The sequence below is a fragment of the Octopus bimaculoides genome, chromosome 5 (genome assembly GCF_046866305.1).
Source record: "Octopus bimaculoides isolate indiv1 chromosome 5, ASM4686630v1, whole genome shotgun sequence".
NCBI classification, from domain to species: Eukaryota; Metazoa; Mollusca; class Cephalopoda; order Octopoda; family Octopodidae; genus Octopus; species Octopus bimaculoides.
The window spans coordinates 111984950-112009049 of NC_142932.1; the positions used below are offsets into that span (position 1 = coordinate 111984950).

At 37.6% G+C, this 24100-nt stretch overlaps 2 protein-coding genes across 5 annotated transcripts in view; one reads left to right on the forward strand and one right to left on the reverse strand.

Annotated features, from left to right (window-relative positions):
- Positions 1 to 727: 727 nt before the first annotated feature.
- On the reverse strand, positions 728 to 14209 carry LOC106868580 (GPI alpha-1,6-mannosyltransferase 2). The gene is made up of 3 exons (XM_014913908.3): positions 14107 to 14209; positions 2518 to 3684; positions 728 to 1480 (listed from the first exon to the last, which is right to left on the reverse strand). The coding sequence occupies exons 1-3, from the start codon at positions 14173 to 14175 to the stop codon at positions 1229 to 1231; spliced, it is 1488 nt and encodes a 495-aa protein (XP_014769394.2). The 5' UTR covers positions 14176 to 14209; the 3' UTR covers positions 728 to 1228.
- A 59-nt stretch (positions 14210 to 14268) lies between these two features.
- The window catches only part of LOC106868587 (transcriptional adapter 3), a 46000-nt gene continuing 36168 nt past the window's right edge, over positions 14269 to 24100 (forward strand). For 2 of the 4 annotated variants that reach the window (XM_014913929.3, XM_052968163.2), the window contains exons 1-2: positions 14269 to 14295; positions 23495 to 23605. In XM_014913929.3, coding sequence (XP_014769415.1) covers positions 23500 to 23605 — 106 coding nt within the window. In that variant the 5' untranslated portion in view covers positions 14269 to 14295; positions 23495 to 23499. Of the gene's footprint in view, positions 14296 to 16010; positions 16223 to 23494; positions 23606 to 24100 lie in introns of those variants that run through there. The other 2 variants (XM_089352951.1, XM_089352952.1) reach the window with 1 other exon arrangement.

Genomic DNA, 24100 nt, shown 5'->3' on the forward strand with positions numbered 1-24100 from the left:
TACTTCAGGTATAAAATAAATTACTACACAGAAAATAACAGTCTCCAAAAAAGCATGGCAAAATGAACACAAAACAGTAAAAAAAAATATGTGTGTATAAATAGATATAAACATGTACATATGGTTGGCGTGTATAAAAGGAAATATATGCATGTAAGTGTAGATGCATGAAACAAGAGAAATCTATTTAAAAATCATTCAACTTTTAATGCCTTTTACAGCCAACTCTGGAGGTAAACAAAACATTCAAGGAAAAACAGTTCTTTAGTATCATTCTATGAATAATTATGAGTGGCTGTGTGGTAAGTAGCTTGCTTACGAACCATATGGTTCTGGGTTCAGTCCCACTGCGTGGCACCTTGGGCAAGTGTCTTCTACTATAGCCTTGGGCCGACCAAAGCCTTGTGAGTGGATTTGGTAGATGGAAACTGAAAGAAGCCCGTCGTATATATGTATATATGTATGTGTGTGTATATGTTTGTGTGTCTGTCCCCCCACCATCGCTTGACAACCGATGCTGGTGTATTTACATTCTCGTAACTTAGCGGTTCGGCAAAAGAGACTGATAGAATAAGTACTAGGCTTACAAAGAATAAGTCCTGGGGTCGATTTGCTCGACTAAAGGCGGTGCTCCAGCATGGCCACAGTCAAATGACTGAAACAATTAAAAGAGAGAAAAGAGAAAAGAGATACTTCAAGCTGGGAGTATAAAATTAACAAAATGTAATTTGAAAAATTAATGAAATTTTATTTGAAATAGATAAAATGTCTTGACTTTATAACAAGTCAGTATTTGTGTTTTCTAAACCAGTCCAAAATTTGATCAAATGCACACCATCACATTTGTATACTTTTTTTAATTACATTATTAACAATAATTTAAAGGCAGTGAGCTGGCAGAATTGTTATCACATCAGGTTTGCCGACATTTCATCTGTCTTTATCTTCTGAGTTCAAATTCTGCAGTGGTTGACTTTGCCTTTTGTCCTTTCAGGGTTAATAAAATAAGTACCAGTAGCCAACTTAGCCCCTCCAACGAAATTGCTGGCCTTGTGCCAAAATTTGACACCAATGTTAATAACAACTGAAAATGAAAGACCAATTTTTATGGAATTTTTTAACATTTTTCTTTTTTTACATTTCATTGGTTCAGAGTACATATAGACATGTAAATATTTAATTTATATCATTATAATATTTAGTATTTCAATGAGCACAGCTGAAAATCCTATGTCCAGGGTAAAAAATTTGAGAAAGCTATAGTTCCAATGAAGCAATATGAAAGATAGTAAAAGATTATAAGTCTTGAAATATTATTGGATTTATTTGTTAGAATTTCTTGCGTAATTCCACAAAATCTATTTTTTTTCAAGGTGACACTTTCTTCATCTGCTGAGACGCCTTGCGTGTTTATACTAATAACATATGCTGAAAACCAGTAGACAAAAGGACAACTGGAAGCAATAAGTCTTGTAAGCACCTGCAACAAGAAAATATTCTTCATATATTTTATATCTAACAAGACAACAATTATTCATTTACAATATTTCTAGAGAGAGGCTTTGCATATAGTCTTTGTTTCAAATTTTTTTGCTGTTGGCACTCCGTCGCTTACGACGTCGAGGGTTCCAGTTGATCCAATCAACAGAACAGCCTGCTCGTGAAATTAACGCGCAAGTGGCTGAGCACTCCACAGACACGTGCACCCTTAACATAGTTCTCGGGTATATTCAGCGTGAAACAGTGTGACAAGGCTGACCCTTTGAATTACAGGCACAACAGAAACAGGAAGAAAGAGTGAGAGAAAGTTGTGGTGAAAGAGTACAGCAGGGTTTGCCACTATCCCCTGCCGGAGCCTCGTGGAGCTTTAGGTGTTTTCGCTCAATAAACACTCACAACGCCCAGTCTGGGAATCGAAACTGCGATCCTATGACCGCGAGTCCGCTGCCCTAACCACTGGGTCATTGCGCCTCCACACACACACACACACACACACACACACACACACACACACATATATATATATATATATATATATATATATATATATATATATATATATATATAAATTGTAAATCCAAAACAAAAAAAAACAACAAAACTACAAAGGATTCCGCGGTACACGTGTTTCAAGCTCTACATGTGTATAATATAATATAACATAATATAATATAACATAATATAATATGTGTATAATCTACAATGTAAAGCTATCCTCAGCCGCAAAATTATCTCTCTCCCAGGAAATTATATCATCTCGACGTTGAAGTAAGAAGAAATGTGTGATGTATGATATATATGTATGTATGTATGTATGTATATATAACTACACTGCATCCTCTACTTTCTGTACTCTTTTCACTTTCATACAGAGAATTTCTTTTTGAAACTTTACAATGGTTATTTCCAGCACCCAGTATATAATTCTTTAGAAAATTTTTAATATTATTCCTAAAATAATCCTAGATAGTTATTTCACTTAATGTACACAGAACAGTAGATTAAAATATTTCTTACCTGTACATGAATACAAAAAAATCCAAATATTGTAAAAAATAGCATTTGTGCACCAAATACAAAAATTTGCATATTAGAGAAACCATATTTCATGGCTTTTGGATTTGATATTTTACTTCTTCTGGGAATAGTCAGTCCAAGGAATAAGCAGTGACTTCTCTGTAGTTTAAAATATGTATAGCAAGAAGCTAAACAAAGACAAATCATTGGTGAAGCCAGTAGAAAGTTAGGAATTTGTTTCCAGTGAAAATATCTAAGGAACCCTGTATTCCAATAATGTTTTTGAATAAATGAATATGAAATGGGAAGTTTATAATGACACCACTCTGAAACATTGGTAGAATTATCTGGAAATTTAAAGCCCATTTCATGTCCATATTTAGTTACATGAATATCAAAAGGAGTTTTTATTAAGTGTTCCTTTGAGTCATTTGGTTTACAATAGAGAAGAAAAGTATATAACTGGTATAAGAAAAATGGAGCTACAAGAATTATGATTTGGATGATTGTAAATATAAAGTTTTTAAGATGCTCTTTCATCATTAACAGCTTCTTTTGACATAAAAAGGTAATATTTAAAAATTTTTGTAAATTCCAATGCAAGATAAATCCAAGAGCTACTATACCATTTGAACGTGCTAAAGCACTAAAACCAAATAATAAGGCAGCATATATCGGTCTTTGTTTCAGGTGTAAAAGCATTCCGGTGAAAGAGAGGAAACTGAATAGACTTTCAGAATATGGAGCCATGAAAAAGACTGAAGCTGGAGAAAGGATGTATAATAATGCTGCTTTGAAAGCCAATGATTGGCTCCCTGTTGCTTCTTTTCCTAAGTTGTATAATGTAAGTGATGAAAGAACAGAAAATATCATGTTAAGAGAAACAGCAGTTAATAGAAGGAGTCTTGAAAAACTGAAGATAAAATAAAAAGGGAAATACAGGCAGGATGAAAATATATAAACTGTGAGAGGGAAAAGTGGGAAAAATGCCAAACAGTTTTCATAAGTGTAGCCATGATTTGCAATATGCAGAAAATAAACGGCATCCCAGCGTCTTAAACCTCCAAAAAGTTTATCAATGAGAGAATCAAAAATCCCAGAACTTTCTGGAAAAGGAGGGTTAAAAACTCCAGCATCATGGTCAGGAAGTATTTCATTTGAAATCATCTGAAAAAAAAGGATAGACTATAAATACATATATGTCATGACACAGAAATGCAGACAATTGTGCAAACAACACCAATAACAATTATACGCATACACACTCTTGCACATGTTCAATTCGAAGTAAAATTACCTGTAATGTGAGTGCCAGAGTTATCTGGTCTTCCTGCACCAGTCTTTTCATTAGTCCCTCTGTATGAACTCTTGTCGCTACTTTACCTATCACCTAACTCATCACAAGATTTTCTTACTTTGTGTACAGCCACATCAAATGTGATAGATTTATAGAGTGGTATTGAATAAGGTCAGCTTAGCTGGATTTGTTTATAGAAAGATTTTCTGCTTAATTTTCTCTCAAATAATTCCAAATAGTTAAGTGCATTGACCTTTGTGAACTGCAGAATTGGTATAAACACTAAACTGGTCTTCTAAATCTTCTAGTATTCAATAAAACACACACACATACACACATATCTATGGCTGTGTGGATATGGAGTTCACTTTCAAGCCAAGTGGTTTCGAGTTCTATCTTATGGTATGGCACTCTGGTTAAGTGTCTTCTAATGTAGCTTCAGATTGACCAATGCCTGGGGAATGGAACTGATAGGCAAAAATTGTATGGAAGCATGTAGCATATATATATATTAGGTTATCAGGAAAAGCTCTGAGCATTTTTTAATATGCAAAAAGGGATATAAATCTTATTCACTGAAATAATTTCCATTATTATTAATGACACATGTCCATCTATCAGGCAATTTAAATATTTCATCAGCATAAAATTTGACTGGTTTTTATGAAAAAAAGTCTGAGCTTTTGAAAGAATCTATTTCTCAAGGCATTTTTTGTATTCATTGCCCAAAAGTATCTGCTGCATATGAATTCTTTCTCTGTTAACCTTAGCACAATTTACGAAATTTCTACCAACTCCTTTTATGTATAAGGAGCACAGCCATTTCCTTCATGGTATCAGTGTCCTTACTTCCTTCCTACTTACTAAAATATGTTTTTGCTAAGTTTATTTTAAGGCTCTTCGATTCCAGGTCTTGCTTCCATGCCCAGAATTTCTGCTTCAGTTCTTCAACAAAATCTGTTATAAGAGATAATTCATCAGCATAGAGGAACTCTTAAGAACAGTCAGTCCTCAATTCCTCTGTATGGCTTGGGGACTATGATAAACAGAAATGGTTGAGAACTGAGCCCTGAAAGATCCTTACTTGCACATTAAATTACTCACTGGACTCATTGCTGATTTCCACTGAGCAGTACATAGCTCCTTACATCTTTCAAGAGCTATTTATCTACCTTTACTTTGCTTAGCAACACCAAAAGGACTCTGTCAGAGTTTTCTTCACATCAATGAGTGCTAAAGGTAGGAGCTTACTCCTAACTAAATACTCCCCTTGCAGCTGTGTCACTGAAAATATGACATCTCTTTCTAGGATAAAGTTGAAATGAATCTCATTCAAGCTAATCCTGTTCATAACCTGATCCAACAATTTGATGCCTTGGTAGTTTTCTCCTCTAAGATGTCTCCTTTGTCTTTTTAGCAGTTCGAATTAGCATTGCTTTGATAATCATTGGATATGACACATTCCTGCATGACTTGACTATTCAAATAACTAGTCTGTACCCTACATTGCTTCATATTTTATGCATCTCAGTGACCCTCCTCATGAATCAGCTGGTTTTCCTACATTCATGTCCTTAATCACTCTATCAACCACATAACTGTCAATTTGGCTGGCTGTCCCTCTTCTGAGTTTACTTGGGGCAGATTCTCTCTCTCTCTCTCTCCCTCCCTCCCATTCTCCATGTTCAAAAGCCTCTCATTGAAACACTTTCATACCACTTTCTTTCAGCATCAGTGAGAGCAACTGTGCAGTTATCATTCTGCATACACATAAGCAACATCTTCCTTTCTCCTGCGTATACATGACATCTAGTTTCTCTTCTAGCTTTTGATCTTTTTCTCTTCTACCTGCTTTCTTCCAATTTTCCCAAGCTTGGCTCTTAGCTGTTATGACTCTGTCTACACTATTGTTCCAACACCATGTTTCCTTGTGTTTATCTAAAACCAATCCGGACTATAGTCCTCAGCAGATTGTCTAGTAAAAACTACCAATTTTGCTTCCATTATTAGTCTCTTTCTCATGACTCCTACAATAAGCATCAGTTAATACCTTTCTTGAAACCCCTACAATAAGTATTAGTTAATACTAGTAGAGAGTTGTATCAGCTTCCATGTCTTTCTTCTCCAAATCCTATTTTGTACCTGGTGATACGTTAAACGATGATGATGATGATGAGGAATGGCAATGTATCAACTGTAATTTTCTCTGATTTACATGAGGTGTTTGACACATTTAACCATGATATCTTTATACTTGTCTTCAGTCATGTTTTTGGTTTCATAATATGCAAGTTCAATGGGTCTACTCTTACCTCACCAGAAAATGCTGTTTTCAGAAGACCAATGTAAACTGCTGTGTATCAGGTCCTCTGCTATACTCATTTTAATGTCAACCCATAATCAAATATTTTTGACAGTTACAAGTTAAAACACCAGACAATGGATTTACGTTTCCCTCTTGTCAACTTTTCTAGATCACATTTTAAACTGGTTCACATCCAATAAAATGAAATACAGTATAAATAAAACTAAAGGTGTTCTTGTCTGGTTTGCTTCTATAAATATTTGGATCTCGTATGCATGTCTCAACAATAAACAATAGCAAAAAGTTTAGTGGTGACATCTGATAGGTACTGAAAGTTTGGTGATAAGACTTATTCATAGTACTTGTATGCCACCTGTGTAGCCTACACAAGGTTAGGAAATTTCAGAATGAAGGAAATGCAAAACATGATTCATTGCTTTATTGTCTCTAATTTAGATTATTGCAATGATATTCTTACTGGAATTAACAAAACAAGAGTGCAAACACCCCAAATCATTCAAAGTATTTGTGCACATATTCTACACAACTCATTTTTATTAGTTGGGTATGAATGAATGCAGAAGCTAAAAACGTTTAGAGGTGCTCATAATTACCAACTTAAAAACTAAATATAGCTACACTTTTGAAATCCGTGCATTATATATTTTCTTTTACAGTAATCCCTCTCCATATCGCAGTTTATTATTTAAGCTTACGTCGATTCCTCCGTGATGTTGTTTTGCATTTATAATAAAATAAATATATACAACATTATATAAAATATACAGGGTGGCGAGCTGGCAGAATCATTAGCACGCCGGGCGAAATGCTTAGCGGTATTTCATCTGAGTTCGAATTCCGCCGAGGTCGACTCTGCCTTTCATCTTTTCGGGGTCGATTAAATAAGTACCAGTTACGCACTGAGGTCGATGTAATCGACTTAATCCCTTTGTCGGTCCTTGTTTGTCCCTTCTATGTTTAGCCCCTTGTGAGCAATATATATATATATATATATATATATATACAGTACTGTTTCTACTTCGCGGACTTTCATCGATCGCAGGGGTTTTGGAACGTAACACCCGCTATAGTCAAGGTATTACTGCATTGACAACTATAATCGCTGTGTACAAATAATAAAATGTAAAGGGAGATAACTCCATATTTCAACATTTTTCTTATAACTATTTTAATACTTCCTTTGCTCTAGGGGCAACAAGCTGGCAGAATTGCTATCGTGCCGGGAAAAAAAAGTGCTTAACGGTATTTCTTCCGACTTTACGTCCTGAGTTTGCCTTTCATCTTTAAAATAAGTACCAGCTGAAAACTGGGGTCGATGTAATTGACTTGCAGTCTCTTCTACAATTGCTGGCTTAGCTTTGTACCAAGATTTGGAGCCAATATTACTGTTTACCCTGCAGCGAGCTGGCAGAATGGTTAGCGTGCAGGACAAAATGTTTAGTCCTAAGGCGGCGAGCGGACAGATTCGTTAGCACGACGGGCAAAAATGCTAGTGACATTTCATCCGTCTTTCTTTTTAGGGGGGGGGGTCGATAAAATAAGTAGCAGTTAAATTCTGGGGTTGATGTAATCGACTTACCCCCTCCTCCGAAATTGCTGGCCTTGTACCAACATCTGAAATCAATATTTCTGTTTACTCTCCCTTCGGTATGGTTGTATGTGTATGCGCACACATGTTGCAGTGTCAAATTGTCCATCATCAAAGCAGTTGTGCCAAAACGTCAATGCCCAGACGTCCCATTCTAACTCAACATGTATCAAGAAGTTGAAATATTTTCATTAAAAGCTTAAATTAGATTTGCATCAGACACAGTAATAAACTCTTTAAGATGATCTGGATGCTTAATTCTGAGTGGTAATATGGCCAACTGCCATTGGGTTGGAAGCGAAGTATACAGCTGCTTGGGTAGAAATCACATAAATAGCTGCCAACTGCAGTTGAATGGGAGGCAAACTGCTTCTATCCCTCTTTTTAAACATGAAGCACATCTTTATGTGTGCAGCTGTCATCTATACACGTCCCATACTTGTACCAGCACAGAACATTTGATACCTCTTGTATCCAGTTTTTTCTTTCAGTTCATTTGTACATAACAGCTGTTCATGCACACTAACATCACACATAATCACTTCATTTTGTTCTGGTTTTTACAAACCTTCTGCTTTCAGGGGTTACATCTCACTGCCACACTTCATACACAAACATTGTACAATCTACACTTTACTGTGAAAGAAAAGCTAATGAATTTGTATAAACACGCATTTCTTACAATGCAATGCCCTCGCCTGCACTCAGAACTATCCATATACTTTTGACTGCTTTGGTACTTGTCCTATGTTTTCTTTCAAAAGTTCAAACTGGACATAAACCATATTAACCTTACTTCATTGTTCTTATCAACCAATCAAATGGGATTTGTAAAGTCCACTAGCTTTGCATATTGTCTTTGGACTACAATATTCTTTTCTACTCTAGGCACAAGGCCCAAAATTGTTGGCAGGGTCAGTCGATTAGATCGACTCCAGTATGCAACTGGTACTTAATTTATCAACCCTGAAAGGATGAAAGGCAAAGTTGATCTCGGTGGAATTTCAACTCAAAACATTTTGCCTGGTGTTCTAACATTTCTGCCAGCTTGCCTTTGGACTAAAATATTAAAATAAAAAGTCAACTAACCAGAACACTACCAACAGCTCTTCCCATGGACATTAACATGAACAATGTGCAATGAATCCTGTTCACAACTTCAGCTCAGTGGCCACCTATCTTTATTGCATAGTGCTATTGATGTTATTTAACTGCTTTCCACTAACCTATCATCATCCTTAAATGTCTGTTTTCCATGGGTTGGATGGTCTGACTGGAATTGGCAAGCTAGAGAGCTGCACCAGGTTCTTGTCATCTGCTTTGGCCTGGTTTCTACAGCTGGATGCCCTTCCTAATGCCAACCACTTTACAGAGTGTGCTGGCTGCTTTTATATGGCAGTGGCATGAATGCATTTTATGTGGCAGCAGAAGAAGGCTCTTGCAGGTCAATCCTCTTCATCAGGTGGGGCAGCCTTAACACTTCTGCTGTGGAGGACAGGTCTTCTTGAGTACAGCAAGGTACCAGATATCTCAGTCCTCGCAATCTAATAAAACACCTATCATTTACATATTCATTATCGTGTTAAGGTTGTTACAGTGAAGGCTCATAGCCTAGGAGTGAGAGTGTTGCACTCATGATCATAAAATCATGGTTTTGATTTCCCAGACTAGATGGTACATTGTGTTCTAGACCAAAACACTTCATTTCCTGTTGCTCCAGTCTACTCAGTTGCAAATGAGTTCTAGCAGGAGTTGGGAAATTAACCCCATGACAGACTGGGGTACTGTTCAGGGGAAGTGTTGCAATCTTAATCACTTATACATAACAGAAACCAATTTAAGCTCCAGCCTTATGAGTGCTAAAGGTTCATGACAAACCTAACATTTTATGGCTGTTACAATGGCATTTTCTACCTTTGCATGGTACCAATCATCATCATTATTTAATGATTGCTTTCCCTGCTACCATGGGTTGGATGGCTTGACAGGAACTGGCAAGATCAGACGTTGCACCAAGTCCCATAGTCTGATTTGGCATGGTCTTCTACAGCTGGATGCCCTTCCTAACACCAACCAGTTTACAGAATCTACTGAATGCTTTTTATATGGTGCCAGCAACCAGTGCCTTTTACATGGTACCAGTACCAACACCAACATTTTTTATATAGCACTTTGAGGAAAGAGTATATTGTCTTTGTCAAAGATTCAGCACTCCAATTCTAGAGATTTTGCTTCCTTACATTATTTTTAATAATACCTTTTGCGGAGATATGTTTTCAAAGTTGTAGATGATAATTATTTTGATGAAACATTTTTTTAAATTGAATTTTTTTCTTTTAACTCAAAAAGAAAAGAAATCCATGCCTCTTAAATATTCAATAACTTGCTCGTGATCATTGCCCAACATAAAAATAACATTATCATGATCAACATTATTCATAATAAACATGGAAATTGGAAGAAAGCACCAAAAAAGTTTCTCAGTTTATGGTTTTTGCCTATTACAACACAAATCAAAAGTACTTGAATTTTTGAAAATTTTCAATTTGTATAGTAAATAGGATAAAGGTAAACTGGGAAATTTTTTTTGGTACTTTTTGGTTATCTCACCCCATTAAAAAATTGGGTTATCTCCCCCTTCCCGTTTTATGAAAAATATTGGTACTTTTGGTTTTGTCCCTCAACTAAAAAAATTGTTTAACCCTCAATAAAACAAAAAGATTAAACATCTTATTGAATCCGATAATATTTTTGTAACAAACCATAGAAAATTGAAAAAATTAAACATCTTGTTGAATCTGATAACATTTTTATAACAAGTCATACCATGTCTATTGAGGATGCCAAAAGTCAATATGTTGAAGCACTGAATCAAAAGGATATAATCCTTTTAATCTAATTTCTTGTTGCCACATAAACTCACACATAGGTGAGTCCAGTAGACCTCTGTGAGTGCCATTTTGTCTTTTTTTCTCTTTACCACTCGTCCAAAGTCTTTCAATATTTTGGGTGTGAAAGGTAGCGAGCTGGTAGAATTGTTAGCACACCAGGTGAAATGCTCAGCGTTATTTCGTCTTCTGCTGCATTCTTAGGTCAAATTCCACCGAGGTCAACTTATGCTCTTGATCCTTTTGGGGATCGATGAAATAAGTTCCAGTTACACACTGGGGTCAATGTAATCGACTAGTCCCTTTCCCCAAAAAATTTTCAAGGCCCTGTGCCTAGAGTAGAAACAATTATTTAAGGCGGCGAGCTGGCAGTATCATTAGAATGCTGGATAAAATGCTTAGAGGTATTTCATTTGTCTTTACATTCTGAGTTCAATTTCTGCAGAGGTCGACTTTGCCTTTCATCCTTTCGGGGTCAATAAATTAAGTATCAGTTGCGTACTAGGGTCAATCTAATCGACTGGCCCCCTCCCTGAAAATTTCAGGCCTTGTGCCTAGAGCAGAAAAGTATATTTTGAATGTGAGCTCTATTAGTAGGACTGACCAAGTGTAGAGAATGATTAACAGTGTGATGTTGACAATGACCAATATTATATTTTTATATGCTGACTATTTGTCACTTATGATGGTAGTACCAAGTCTTATATTATTTTCTATTATTGGAAGAAGTGTTGTCACAGACCTGTCAGGGACAATAAACATGAAACACTGTTGTTTCTCTACAAATACCTCTAAAAATCCATTGTTGAGGTAGTTGACCTCCAACACAATTTTTTTCTTTTAGTGAACAAACTTACATTAATTTCAAGTCATGTTGGGTACTCCAATCACTCTTGGGTTAACCGAAATGTGCGCTTCACAAACACAAACTTCTCTCAAATAATTATTCGAGTCAACAACGCAATTGGCTTTCATTTCGAGTTCATATTCACAAAATTTGATACTAGTCACGTTGTGTGCCCAGCATTATATGAAAAGTGCTACTTTACGCAAAGATGAACGTGAATAAGTAAACCAATTTTCTGTTCTTATTCCTTGTTCATGTCTGCATCCATGAATTCTACACAACCATCTATTTTGACTTCCAACTGAGAAATCCATAAAGTGACTGTTATTGCATTGCCTTTCTTGGTGAAGAATTTTTTTTTTTTCCTTGAGAAAGAGAAACACTGGATGTTTCATCTTCGCAAATTTCGCTTTGACATAAAAAATTCATAATGTAGAGGAAATTAATCAGGCATAAAAAATAAGATGAAACAAAATCGTTGAGTAGGCCATGGGGAGATAACCCAACTTTTTGATGGGGGTGAGATAACCAAAAAGTACTATTTTTTTTTTTGTACCTTCCAGTTTTCAAGTTGATTATGATAATTAACAATAACAAACTGGATAATGAACTCGTTTTATTTTGTTTTTTCTTCTTGGTGGGAGAATCTGCATGTTGTATAATGATCATGAACGAGTTAAGTGAATTGTTAAGAAAAGATATTGACATCTTTCCCCACCCCATCGCTCTCTATCTCTACTCAATCATTCCTACCGTCTTTCCTAAAATATTTGTTCATGTGGCGCCTCTACAGAAAGAAACCTACTCTGCTCCGGATCCTTTTTCTCATACTTTTACCCATCTCCCCCCCCCCTCATCTCCCACCATAAAGCTGCGTCCATGGGGTTTGTAATCCTGCAAACTGCATGGTAGCCTCACTAATGCTGGTAACAGAGAAATTACCCAGTATAGGTTGTAAAGTGGTCGGTATTAGGAAGAGCATTCGGTCGTAGAAACCATGTCAAAGCAGACACTGGAGTACGATGCAGTCTTTGTGCCCATAAGATCCTCTCAAACTGTCCAACCCTTGCAAGCGTGGAACATGGACGTTTAATAAGGGTGGCGAAACATCATCTACACCTTTCAAATATCCCTTAACAAAATTTTACGTAGAAATATGCATTACTAAAAAAAATATAAGGAAACAAAGCCCTAAGGAGGTAGGAGTGACCAAACTATAGTTATGACTGGTTTACAGACAACTCTACTTAGCTCACAAAGAACATCTTGTACCTTCCACGCCACCTGTTTCCCAAAAGGGAACCACCGCGTGGTCGTTAGGCTAGAAATAGCAGTCAAATTTCTTCGCATCATACCTTTTTTTAAGTAAGAAAAGAACGTTAGATCATGTAGTTCTGCATACCTCAAAAATACAAGATTGTCTCGGCTGGGCCTACTTCATCAGGGGGTTGACCTGGGGCTAACCAACAACAGTGCACCAAAGCAAGTACAGTATAAAGCAGACAAGTTCACCGTTAATCCAGATTAATACCTCATCTAAGTTTCGCGTTTCATCTAAATAATTCCATTTTTTAAACATCCCCTAGAGTTTGCCATCGATCCAACTGATTTTCTTTCTATATGTCTTAGATTTAAAAGTTTCCGTCTTTCTCGTAAATATCTAAAAGGAAAGTGTGTAAGTGATTTAATCTTTGGTATTTGTTACGCTAACATTTACGAAAGTTTGTATCTTCTCTATTTATTGTTGCAGATAAGTCCAGTATAGTCGAAATACTCGTTCCAAAAAGCAGAGTAACGAGAGATAATGAAAACAATAGAAGTTGGAAAACGAAACTGACAAAATAAGAAAAATATTATTTCAAGTAACAAATACAAGTCAGTGAAGTGTTTCCAAAATATATCATCGATGAATTTATTTTTAAAAAATACGAATATTGTTAGTAATAATATAAAATTCATAGGCCCAACTAAATGGTGTCTACGTCAAAATACCTGGATACACATGGAAAAAAATGTAAACAATCTTTTAACATGTGGCGTACGCCTTTATCAAGTTATTTAGATGAATTCATGTAGTATCAATTGCACGAAAATGACGCTAGGATCAATTTATATAATGGTATATGTAACTGGTATCCTTTAAACTGAATACATAACGAACACTTTCGATTAAATAAATATACAATTCTGTTTGTAAACATTTTTTTTTTATATTTCGTGACTGACAAAGTTAGTTTAGTTTTCTTCATTTTCTCGATTGTTTTCATTACCTCCCCCTGACTATTTACAATAATTTTATCGAGAAATAAATAACTGAATGCATTATTAGTATTTCAGAAAGGTTTTATACAAGTTATAAGCTTTCAGGTCTCGAATAAAGTGAGTTAAAAATAAACACTTCGATTATCCCTGGAAATAACATGTTTCTAACGTCTAAGAACAAGCAAGGGGATAACTCCCAATAAGCTCAGCTAATTGAGATTTGGGGGAAATAGATGCAGCTGGAAGGGAAACATTGAGACCGGTTTTTTTGTTTGAATGCAGCAAAATACATGTAATCTACAAATATTTCTTCAGATTCAAAAGAAAAATATTAAGTAAACAAATAAGTACTATTTAGATAATTAAGTATACACAAATTACCTGCAAAGCAAGAAGGAAGAATTTATATATCAGAGAAAAATATATTATATCTTTCTGCCACTTGTCCATAGTTTACCAACAGAAATTAGGGTCGTGGAATTTGATTGGCTAGTTTTTAATAATGGTTAAAAGCTTGTTTTTTATTGGCGTATATTAATTTTCATGGCCGACTCAATGCATATTAGAAAGGTAAGCTAACAAATCTATTGTGTTCAAGGAAGTTTTTTTTTTATTAACTTTGTATATTTCCACCTAAGTTTAAATTATGCATGAGCTATGAGGAAAGAAGCTTGCATCTTTCGTGCTGGCAGAAATTTGTTTTGGAATTTGCAAAAATTGCATTTGTGACATCCACGTGCAGCCATCCGCAATTCTGTTTTAATGAATTTGCACTACTTGACCACTAACTTTACATTTATCATTTTGTTCGTTTTATTTACTTGATCATGCCCAAACTGCTTAGCCTTCTTGATCAGTTAGTTTTTTTATAGACTGATAAAAGATGGATTTCATCGTCAGGGCTGTAGTTGTATTAATAGAGTATTACTTGGTCCGTGTATCAAAATGAACACAAGCAATCAATTTTGCATTTGAAGTGGTTTTAATATTGTTGTCAAACAAATTTACTGAAAAATTACATATCCAATTTATTTATTTTGAGACATACTCTCTGGATAACATTGACTACCACCGGAGTTCTCTTTTGGTTCTGAATTATCTTACCCCACTTAGTCTTTTCAATTTCATGAGATGTATTGTAATATAACAACATTTCGGGAATTGCAATTTTCAAATAAGTTAAATAACAGTTTCTTTTGACTACGGTTAACCTATTGTTCTTTTAAGTTGGATACACTGTATTCAACGGACGCAATGTGCTACTGGTGATTTGTATCATCGATCCCCGGCGCGATTAGAAATATGCACTGAAAAATCGAATTTTATAGGGAGATAAACACACGTAACTTTTAAGTCCTTACATTCCTTTTTCTCAGGTGTGTGAACCGGCTCATTCGTTGAAATTATAACGGAGACGCGATTAAAATATCAAGATTATACTTTTTCACGTTAATAATCGCACCTTTAATAAAGGAGGAATATTTTTCAGTGCGACTTGTTTTTATTTTGGATTTCGGGCCAGTAGTCAGGTTAACATGATCGATGGTCTGACTGAGAGGGAGAGAGAAAGAGAGAAAAGCATTCCTGAACGTCTGTGTTTACAAACGAAGAAAAGAAGCATTCGGTACATAGGAGTTTGTATGTTTTATGAGAAACTAAAGCCTCTTACATCTTATTAGAAACCAATGTTTCATAATTAGTTTCATGATGCCGATATATACACACACATACATATCTGCATATATATATGAACACACATATGCATATATGTAAATAGATACATAAATACACATCGTCAGCATCATCGTTTTATATCCGCTGTCCAGTGCTGGCATGGGTTGAACGGGCATACTGACCTGGACGGTCAGGGTGACCATTCTAACTCGCGTTTTATTTGGTTTAACATCAACCACTTTTGAGTACACTGGATACTTTTCGTTTTCGTGTTACCAGTACTCGAGAGGTATTATGTTTTCAACGAAACCTCACACTTTAAGAGTGTACTGGGTGTGCTTTTTTGTTTTTTATGACACCGATACTAGAGAGATAGCCATCTGCTCGCTTCATTTATTTTTAGCCTGCGCATTCAAAATCTAAGTCTCACCACATAACATTGCACATAGCACTCAAGCATTATACGGTCTGTCCTTCAATTTGAGGGAGATGAGTTGTTTGCTCCATGAACTCTACCCAGTTCTTATTTTGACAATTATACTCTCAAAATACCTCCATTCTTACACTCCTAATTAGGTCTCCTTGGTAACATAAGCTGTCATTTATTCTAGAGAACCACCTATACATTAGAAGAAATCTAATGTCCACTTCAAGCTTTCTTAGTGACCACCAGATCGTGGAGTGGAGAAATCTATCAAAAGCTTTCTCTAGGTCAACAAAAGCCAGGTATAGGGACATCTTCCTAGCTGGATACTTCTATTATATTGTCTCACAAGGCTTGTATTTCTTCCTGGCACAACAACCAAACTGCATAATGTCTATGGTAACTCTTTCCCTAATCAATTGTGGGATCTATTTTAAAACGGGGGCCACAGTTTTCATTAATGTTTTACTTAGTGTTTTTGGTACCGAAAGACTTTCAAACTTCGTATACTTATCTATTTTGTGTTATAGAACAGAAAAATATTTTTGTATTGACAAGGAAATAATAATTTTATCACCGATAGAATTGTTTCAGAATCGTTTGTTTATGTAGTCGGCACTTAATGTATATCGGCTGAATGGACGTCAGTGATTGGTTGAAATTACAGAAATACGACAACTTTAACATGGAATAACTTAGGGATTTCTTTTTTTTTTTAAAGAAGACTAAGAGAAAAAGATGTTTTATATGACACATTCTACCAGTGTTCCAAGTTTCAAAGTGTTTCGTTAAGAAAATACTGTGGCTCCCGTTTTAAAATAGATCCCAATTGTGTTATAATCCTTTCTGCAAACTTCATACCTCTAGTTTCTTCTCTCTAATGCATTATCTTTGCCCTTATAACAGTTGACAATGATACTTACATCAGTCATTGGCTACGACACCCTCCTGTACAACTTGGTTTACTATGTGAATGACTAGCTCATATGCCAACCTGCCAGATAGCCTAAGTTATCACAGCAGTGATTTATGATGGACCTGGGTGCTTTTTTTTTTTTCATGCCACCAGCACTTAGGAGATTGTCAAATAATTTGCAAGACAAGAAAAGATAAGGAAAAAGTTTCCACAATTGAGTGGAGTTGTATTTGAGAGAGGGGGAAAGTAGCTTTATGCCAGATGTTTAGAGGCTAAAATATGATGGAGAGATAAGCAGAGGTGTCTTGGTATAGAGGAGATAAAGGTTACTCCACATTATATAAAGGTGAAAACACATAGAAAGAAGATAAAGATAGACAAACTGCCAGGTGAACTCTCAAGTTAGAAGAAGATGAGTATGAGAGAATATAGACAGTGGACCAGAGAGGGTGGTTAATTTCATAAGAGTGTGAGAGGAGAGTAACAAATGGTTAGAGATAGAGGTTGAGGAGATTGTAGTGAATTATGTACAAGGGTGGTGTGGCTGGTAGAAAACGTCAGTATGGAGGTGGGGTGAGAAAGATAGAAGTGGATCGAGAAAGAGGGGTGGCAAGCGGCATCCTGTATATAGACCAGAAAGCTGGGAGATGTACAGTGACAGATGGAAGTCAGAGGAACATGAGGGTAGCTGTAGTGAGTGGAGCTACAACAGTGGTGAGGTCACTGATGGCAGCTATGAGAAGGTATTGAGAATGATGGCAGCTTTGAGAGGTGTTAAAAATGAGGTATGGCAGATCTCAGATGTATTTCAGAGGAGAGGGAGAGAAAACTGAAGGCACAGAAAGTGGGTGATCAATGAAAAATAGTGTTGGAAGGGATGGTAATGAGAATGAGAGTTGGATGTTAATAGGAAGTGGTTCTAGGGGAAGGAGGAGGTAAGTGGAAGTGCAAAAGGCATGGGATAAAATTTGTGCTGATTCTGCTCTCAAGTAATTACAACATCTAAGTAGCACTATATTAGAAGAGTAAGATGGGTGTTAAGAGGATGAGATGAAGGGGATGTTTGATGTACAGATTGGGTGAAGGGCAGAGCCCAGCATACACAGGCTTATAGGACCTCACTTTCACTGTAACAGACCTTGGGCACATATCTTCTCCGTGAGGCTCAACAACTTGAGATCAGCCTTCATTACTTAATCCCATGTTTTCCAGGGTCTCCCTCTTCCATAAGTTTCATCCATTTAAATTGGTACATCTTTATCCAGCTATCCTCATCCATATGCATCACATGACCAAACCAGTGCAGTTTTCTATCTTGCATGCTATATGTGATTTCTCTTATACCTAATTTTTCTGCCAATACATTTGCACTTTGTTGCAAATGCACACTAACACTGCATATCAAACAGCATACTAGCTTCATTCCTCTCTGGTCTTTGCACCTTCTTGGCAATCAGTCCTTGTCTCACTATCAAGTAGCATTGCTGTTCATACACAAGTATCATACAATCCTTATGTATATATAATAATAATATTAGGAATAAAAATCCAAATTTACAGGTAGAAACTCATTTAAATTCAGTTTATTAAAAATTAAAATTAAATTAAGTTTCACAGTATAAAATATATAAATATATAGTTTTAGAGAGTGGAGGCGCAGTGGCCCAGTGGTTAGGGCAGCAGACTTGCGGTCATAGGATCGCGGTTTCGATTCCTAGACCGGGCATTGTGAGTGTTTATTGAACGAAAACACCTAAAGTTCCACGAGGTTCCGGCAGGGGATGGTGGCGAACCCTGCTGTACTCTTCCACCACAACTTTCTCTCACTCTTTATTCTTGTTTCTGTTGTACCTGTAATTCAAAGGGTCAACCTTGTCACACTGTGTCACGCTGAATATCCCCGAGAACTATGTTAAGGGTACACGTGTCTGTGGAGTGCTCAGCCACTTGCACGTTACTTTCACGAGCAGGCTGTTCCGTTGATCGGATCAACTGGAACCCTCGACGTCGTAAGCGACGGAGTGCCAACAACATAGTTTTAGAGAAAAAAAACAAATTTCATGAACTTATCCCTGAAAATCCACAGTCACATATAGAAAAATTAATAAGTAAATGCACGATAAATAAGTATAATGTAATACAAAGTAAATATCATAAGATACTGATAATCATTAAAATCATAAAAATATACATATACTCGTATTTTGAGTTCTATTTTTCTTGCTTGCACCAACATACCTATATATATATATATATATATATATATATATATATATATAGACCAGTTTATAGGGTTCAATAGAATCAAGGTATATCAACGTATAGGGTTCACAGTGAGGTCAAACAACCATGAAGGTATCAGGTGTTGGTAAGATATTGTAGATATATAAGTACCAAATCCAATTTGGTAGATCTGACTCAGGGCTGGTTCTAGGTATGACATAGTTAGACCCCATTTATGTTATATATATATATCATCATCATCATCATCATCGTTTAACGTCCGCTTTCCATGCTAGCATGGGTTGGACGATTTGACTGAGGACTGGTGAAACCGGATGGCAACACCAGGCTCCAGTCTGATTTGGCAGAGTTTCTACAGCTGGATGCCCTTCCTAACGCCAACCACTCAGAGAGTGTAGTGGGTGCTTTTACGTGTCACCCGCACGAAAACGGCCACGCTCGAAATGGTGTCTTTTATGTGCCACCCGCACAAGCCAGTCCAGGGGCACTGGCAACGATCTCGCTCGAAAATCCTACAGGAGCCAGTCAGGCGGTACTGGCAACGGCCACGCTCAAAATGGTGCATCTCATGTGCCACCCGCACAAGAACCAGTCCAGGGGCACTGGCAACGATCTTACTTGGCTTGCCGGGTCTTCTCACGCACAGCCCATTTCCAAAGGTCTCGGTCCGTAGTCATCGCCTCGGTGAGGCCCAATGTACGAAGGTCTTGCCTCACCACCTCAGCCCAGGTCTTCCTGGGCCTACCTCTTCCACGGGTTCCCTCAACTGTTAGGGTGTGGCACTTTTTCACGCAGCTATCCTCCTCCATTCTCACCACATGTCCATACCAGCGCAATCGTCTCTCTTGCACGCCACAACTGATGCTTCTAATGTTCAGCTTTTCTCTCAAGATACTTACACTCTGACGGGTATTCACATTGACATTACACATCCAACGGAGCATACTGGCTTCATTCCTTGCGAGCTTACGTATGTCCTCAGCAGTTACAGCCCATGTTTCACTGCCATGTAGCATGGTTGTTCGTACGCATGCGTCATACAGTCTGCCTTTTACTCTGAGTGAGAGTCCCTTTGTCGCCAGCAGGGGTAAGAGCTCTCTAAACTTTGCCCAGGCTATTCTTATTCTAGCAGCTACACTTTCAGCGCACCCACCCCCACTACTAACTTGGTCGCCCAGATAGCGGAAGCTATCGACTACCTCTAGTTTTTCACCCTGGAATGAGATAGAAGTTGTTTCCTGTTTGTTTGCAGTCTTTATTGCACCTGAACATCTGCCACAAACAAAAACTAACTTGCTAGTTAACCTGCCTTTGATGTTGCTGCACCTCTTATGTGTCCATAGCTTGCACCGGGTACATCTTATAGAGTTACTACCTACTCCTTTTCTACATACTGAGCAGGGCCATCTACCTGAAGGGGTTTGTGTTTTATCTACCTTCCTACTTATTAGGATTTTGGTTTTAGCTAGGTTGACTCTAAGGCCCTTCAGTTCTAGACCTTGCTTCCACACCTGAAACTTCTCCTCTAGTTCTGATAGTGACTCCGCAATTAGGGCAAGGTCATCAGCATAGAGGAGCTCCCAGGGGCAACCTGTCTTGAACTCCTCTGTGATTGCCTGGAGGACTATGGTAAATAATAGGGGGCTGAGGACGGAACCTTGGTGGACCCCTACCTCTACCCGGAATTCATTGCTGTACTCATTTCCAACCCTCACCTTACTGGCCGCATCTCTGTACATGGCTCGCACAGCTCTCACTAGCCATTCTTCTATCCCAAGTTTCCTCATTGACCACCAGATAAGGGATCGGGGGACCCTGTCAAAGGCTTTCTCCATGTCAACGAAAGCCAGGTACAGAGGTTTATCCTTGGCTAGGTATTTCTCTTGCAACTGTCTCACTAGAAATAAGGCATCAGTAGTGCTTTTACCTGGCACGAACCCAAACTGCATCTCATCTAAATTGATTCGCTCCCTAATTAGTTGGGCTATGACCCTCTCTGTAACTTTCATAACCTGATCTAACAGCTTGATGCCTCTGTAATTATTTGTATCTAAAGCGTCCCCTTTACCTTTGTAGCAGTTGACTATGATGCTGCTACACCAGTCATAGGGTATGACTCCTTCGTGTATCACCTGGTTCGTAATACGGGTGACTAGGCTATAGCCAACACTGCCAGATATTTTGAGCATCTCTGCAGTGATTCCTGATGGGCCGGGGGCTTTCCCGGTCTTCATACTCTTAATTGCTTTATCTACCCTGGTACTATCAACTCGGATAGCTGGTCCCTCTATTGGGTCGACATAAGGCAGGCTCTCTTTCTCCCATTCATTCTCTTTATTAAGCAATCTATCGTAGTGGCATCTCCAGACCTCTTTCTTTGCATCCTCATTTAATGCAAGCGTACCATCATCCATGCGAACACATTTCTCTCCTACAACATCACTATTCTCTCTCCTACACTGTCTTGCAACCCGAAATACCTCGAGTCTTTGGTCCTCACGGCGCAGAACATTGGCGAATCTTTCCTTATCTGCTTCCCCTCTGGCTAAATAAACCTGTCGCCTAGCCTCCCTTCTGGCACATTGGTACAATTCCCTGCTACCACCGTTCTTCCAGTCCTTCCAAGCTTGTTTCTTTTGTCTAATAGCCCTGTCTACCTCCTTGTTCCACCACCACGTTACTCTGGGTTGGGAGGGGACCTTACACCACCCACAAATCTGGTCGGTGGCTTTCAACAGGTTGTCCCGCAGAAATCTCCAATTGTCTTCCACGTTGTATGATGCTATATCCCCTTCTATTTCGTTAAATGCTTCAAGTAACTTGTCTCTAAGTCTCTGTCCGTTTGCAGGGTCTTTAAGCTTCCACACCCTTCTTCATTATATATATATATATATGTATATATATAATGTGTGTATTAAAGTTCAATCCTTGAGCAGTAAACTACCAAGGTCAGGTCAGTGAAATCGCTATTATATACAAAACAAAATTAGAGGAACATATACGTACATACCAAAATAAAGAAAGATTTATATTCTAGTTGCATTCAGATGGCACTAGCATCGGCCACGACTATGATTTCATTTGGTTCGACAGGTCTTCACAAGCACAGCATATCACCTAACGCTTGAAGGGTGCTTTTAATGGATCTTCTTAAGCACAGCGTATCACCAAAGGTCTCGGTTACTTGTCATTGCCTCCATGAGGCCCAACATTTGAAGATTGTGCTTCACCACCTTGTCTCATGTCTTCCTGGATCTACCTTTTCTACAGAGTTCCCTCCACCATAAGGGTACTTCTTCACACAGCTGTCCACATCCATATGCATTATATTACTATACCAGTGCAGCTGCCTCTCTTGCACACCACATCTGATGCCTCTTATGCCCAACTTTTCTTTCGGGATGCTTACACTCTATCGTGCATGCACACTGACATTACACATCCAACAAAGCATACTAGCTTCATATCTTATGCATGTCCTTGGCAGTCGCAACCCATGTTTCACTGTGGTGTAGCATGACTGTTCACACACAGGCATCATATGGTCTGGCTTTCACCCTGAGTGAGAGGCCCTTTGTTGCCAGCAGAGGTAGGAGCTCTCAGAACTTTGCCCAGCCTATTCTCATTCTAGCAACTATACTCTTCGAGCATCCACCCCCACTACTGACTTGGTCACCTAGGTAATGGAAGCTATCAACTACTTCTAGTTTCCCCCGCTGGCATGCAATGGAATCTATTTTTTGTACCTTTTTAGTGTTAATTGTACCTGTGCACCTTTCACACACAAAAACTATTTTCCCTGTTAACCTTCCTCTGATATTGTTGTACCTCTTATATGTGTCCATAGCTTACACCAGGTACATCCTATGGAGTTTCTATCTACGTCTTTTCTACAGATCGATCAGAACCTGAGGGGATTTGGGATTTGTCTGCTTTCCTCCTTTCTAAGACTCTGGTTTTTGCTAGGTTATCTCTAAGGCCCTTCACTTCTAGACCTTACTTCCACACCTGAAACTTCTTCTCTAGTTCTGATAGTGATTGTGTATATAGTGTGTGTGTGTGTGCATAATTGTAGGTGTCATGAAATAGTAATCAAATAAACCAGGTAGCTAGAATATTTGTCCACTGAAATGAGTTATTTTGTCTTATGTATGATAGAGATGACAAAATTTATATTGAAAAATTTTAATTAGTCATCATCATCATCATCATTTCATAACTGTATTGCATGCTGGCATGGATTAGACTATTCAACAGAATCTAACTAGCCAGAAGGCTGCATTACATTCCAGTGTCTGCTTTGGCAAGATTTCTACCGCTGGACAAAGCAGACATTGGAACCCAACACAGCACTCTGGCTAGTCAGATCCTGTCACATAATTATTCTCACCATCTTAATTTTTCTTTTTGTATTGGTTGTTATATTATTCATTATAATAATTGAGCAAAAAACAAAAATAATGAAATGAAGCACTAAATATCTTTTTGTTCTGGTATTTATTTCATTATAGACATCATGAAGGGAAAAGGTAAAGGGATAGGTGACTCAAAAGATTGTCCCCTCCAATTTCCAGATCTCAAACCTGTTGATCATACAAAATCATGTCCGCTTTACTCATCAGGTGAGTTTTCTTTATGAATATATCTGTCTTGTTTACCCAGTATGTTGAAATGCATAAGCTTTATATGCCCTAAAGTGTTTTAGACCATTTACTTCGTTAATTCTATCTTTATTGTATTTTCATTACCTTTTCTTCCTGTGGATGATATGGTTATCCCAAGCAGATTAATGGGTAGCTGTTTCTTAAAACTGCTTTACAAGTAAATTCCATTCATGTTTGACATAACTCCAATTGTGAAATCTTTTATATTCTGTACTAAGCAGATAATCCATAATAGCAACTCTAGCAACTTGGTGATGGTCAAACTTTTATATCCAAATATACATAAAAGGAAGAGAAAATGAAGCAGCGTCTTAAAACTATGGTAGCATAATAACATTTGATACAGAACACAAGTGTTTTAAGACTACTTCTCCTGCAGAGGCAGAGGTTAGCCTTGGGAGCCCCATGATAAATATCCATTTTGCCCTTTCCACTACAGCTTCACCATCCCAA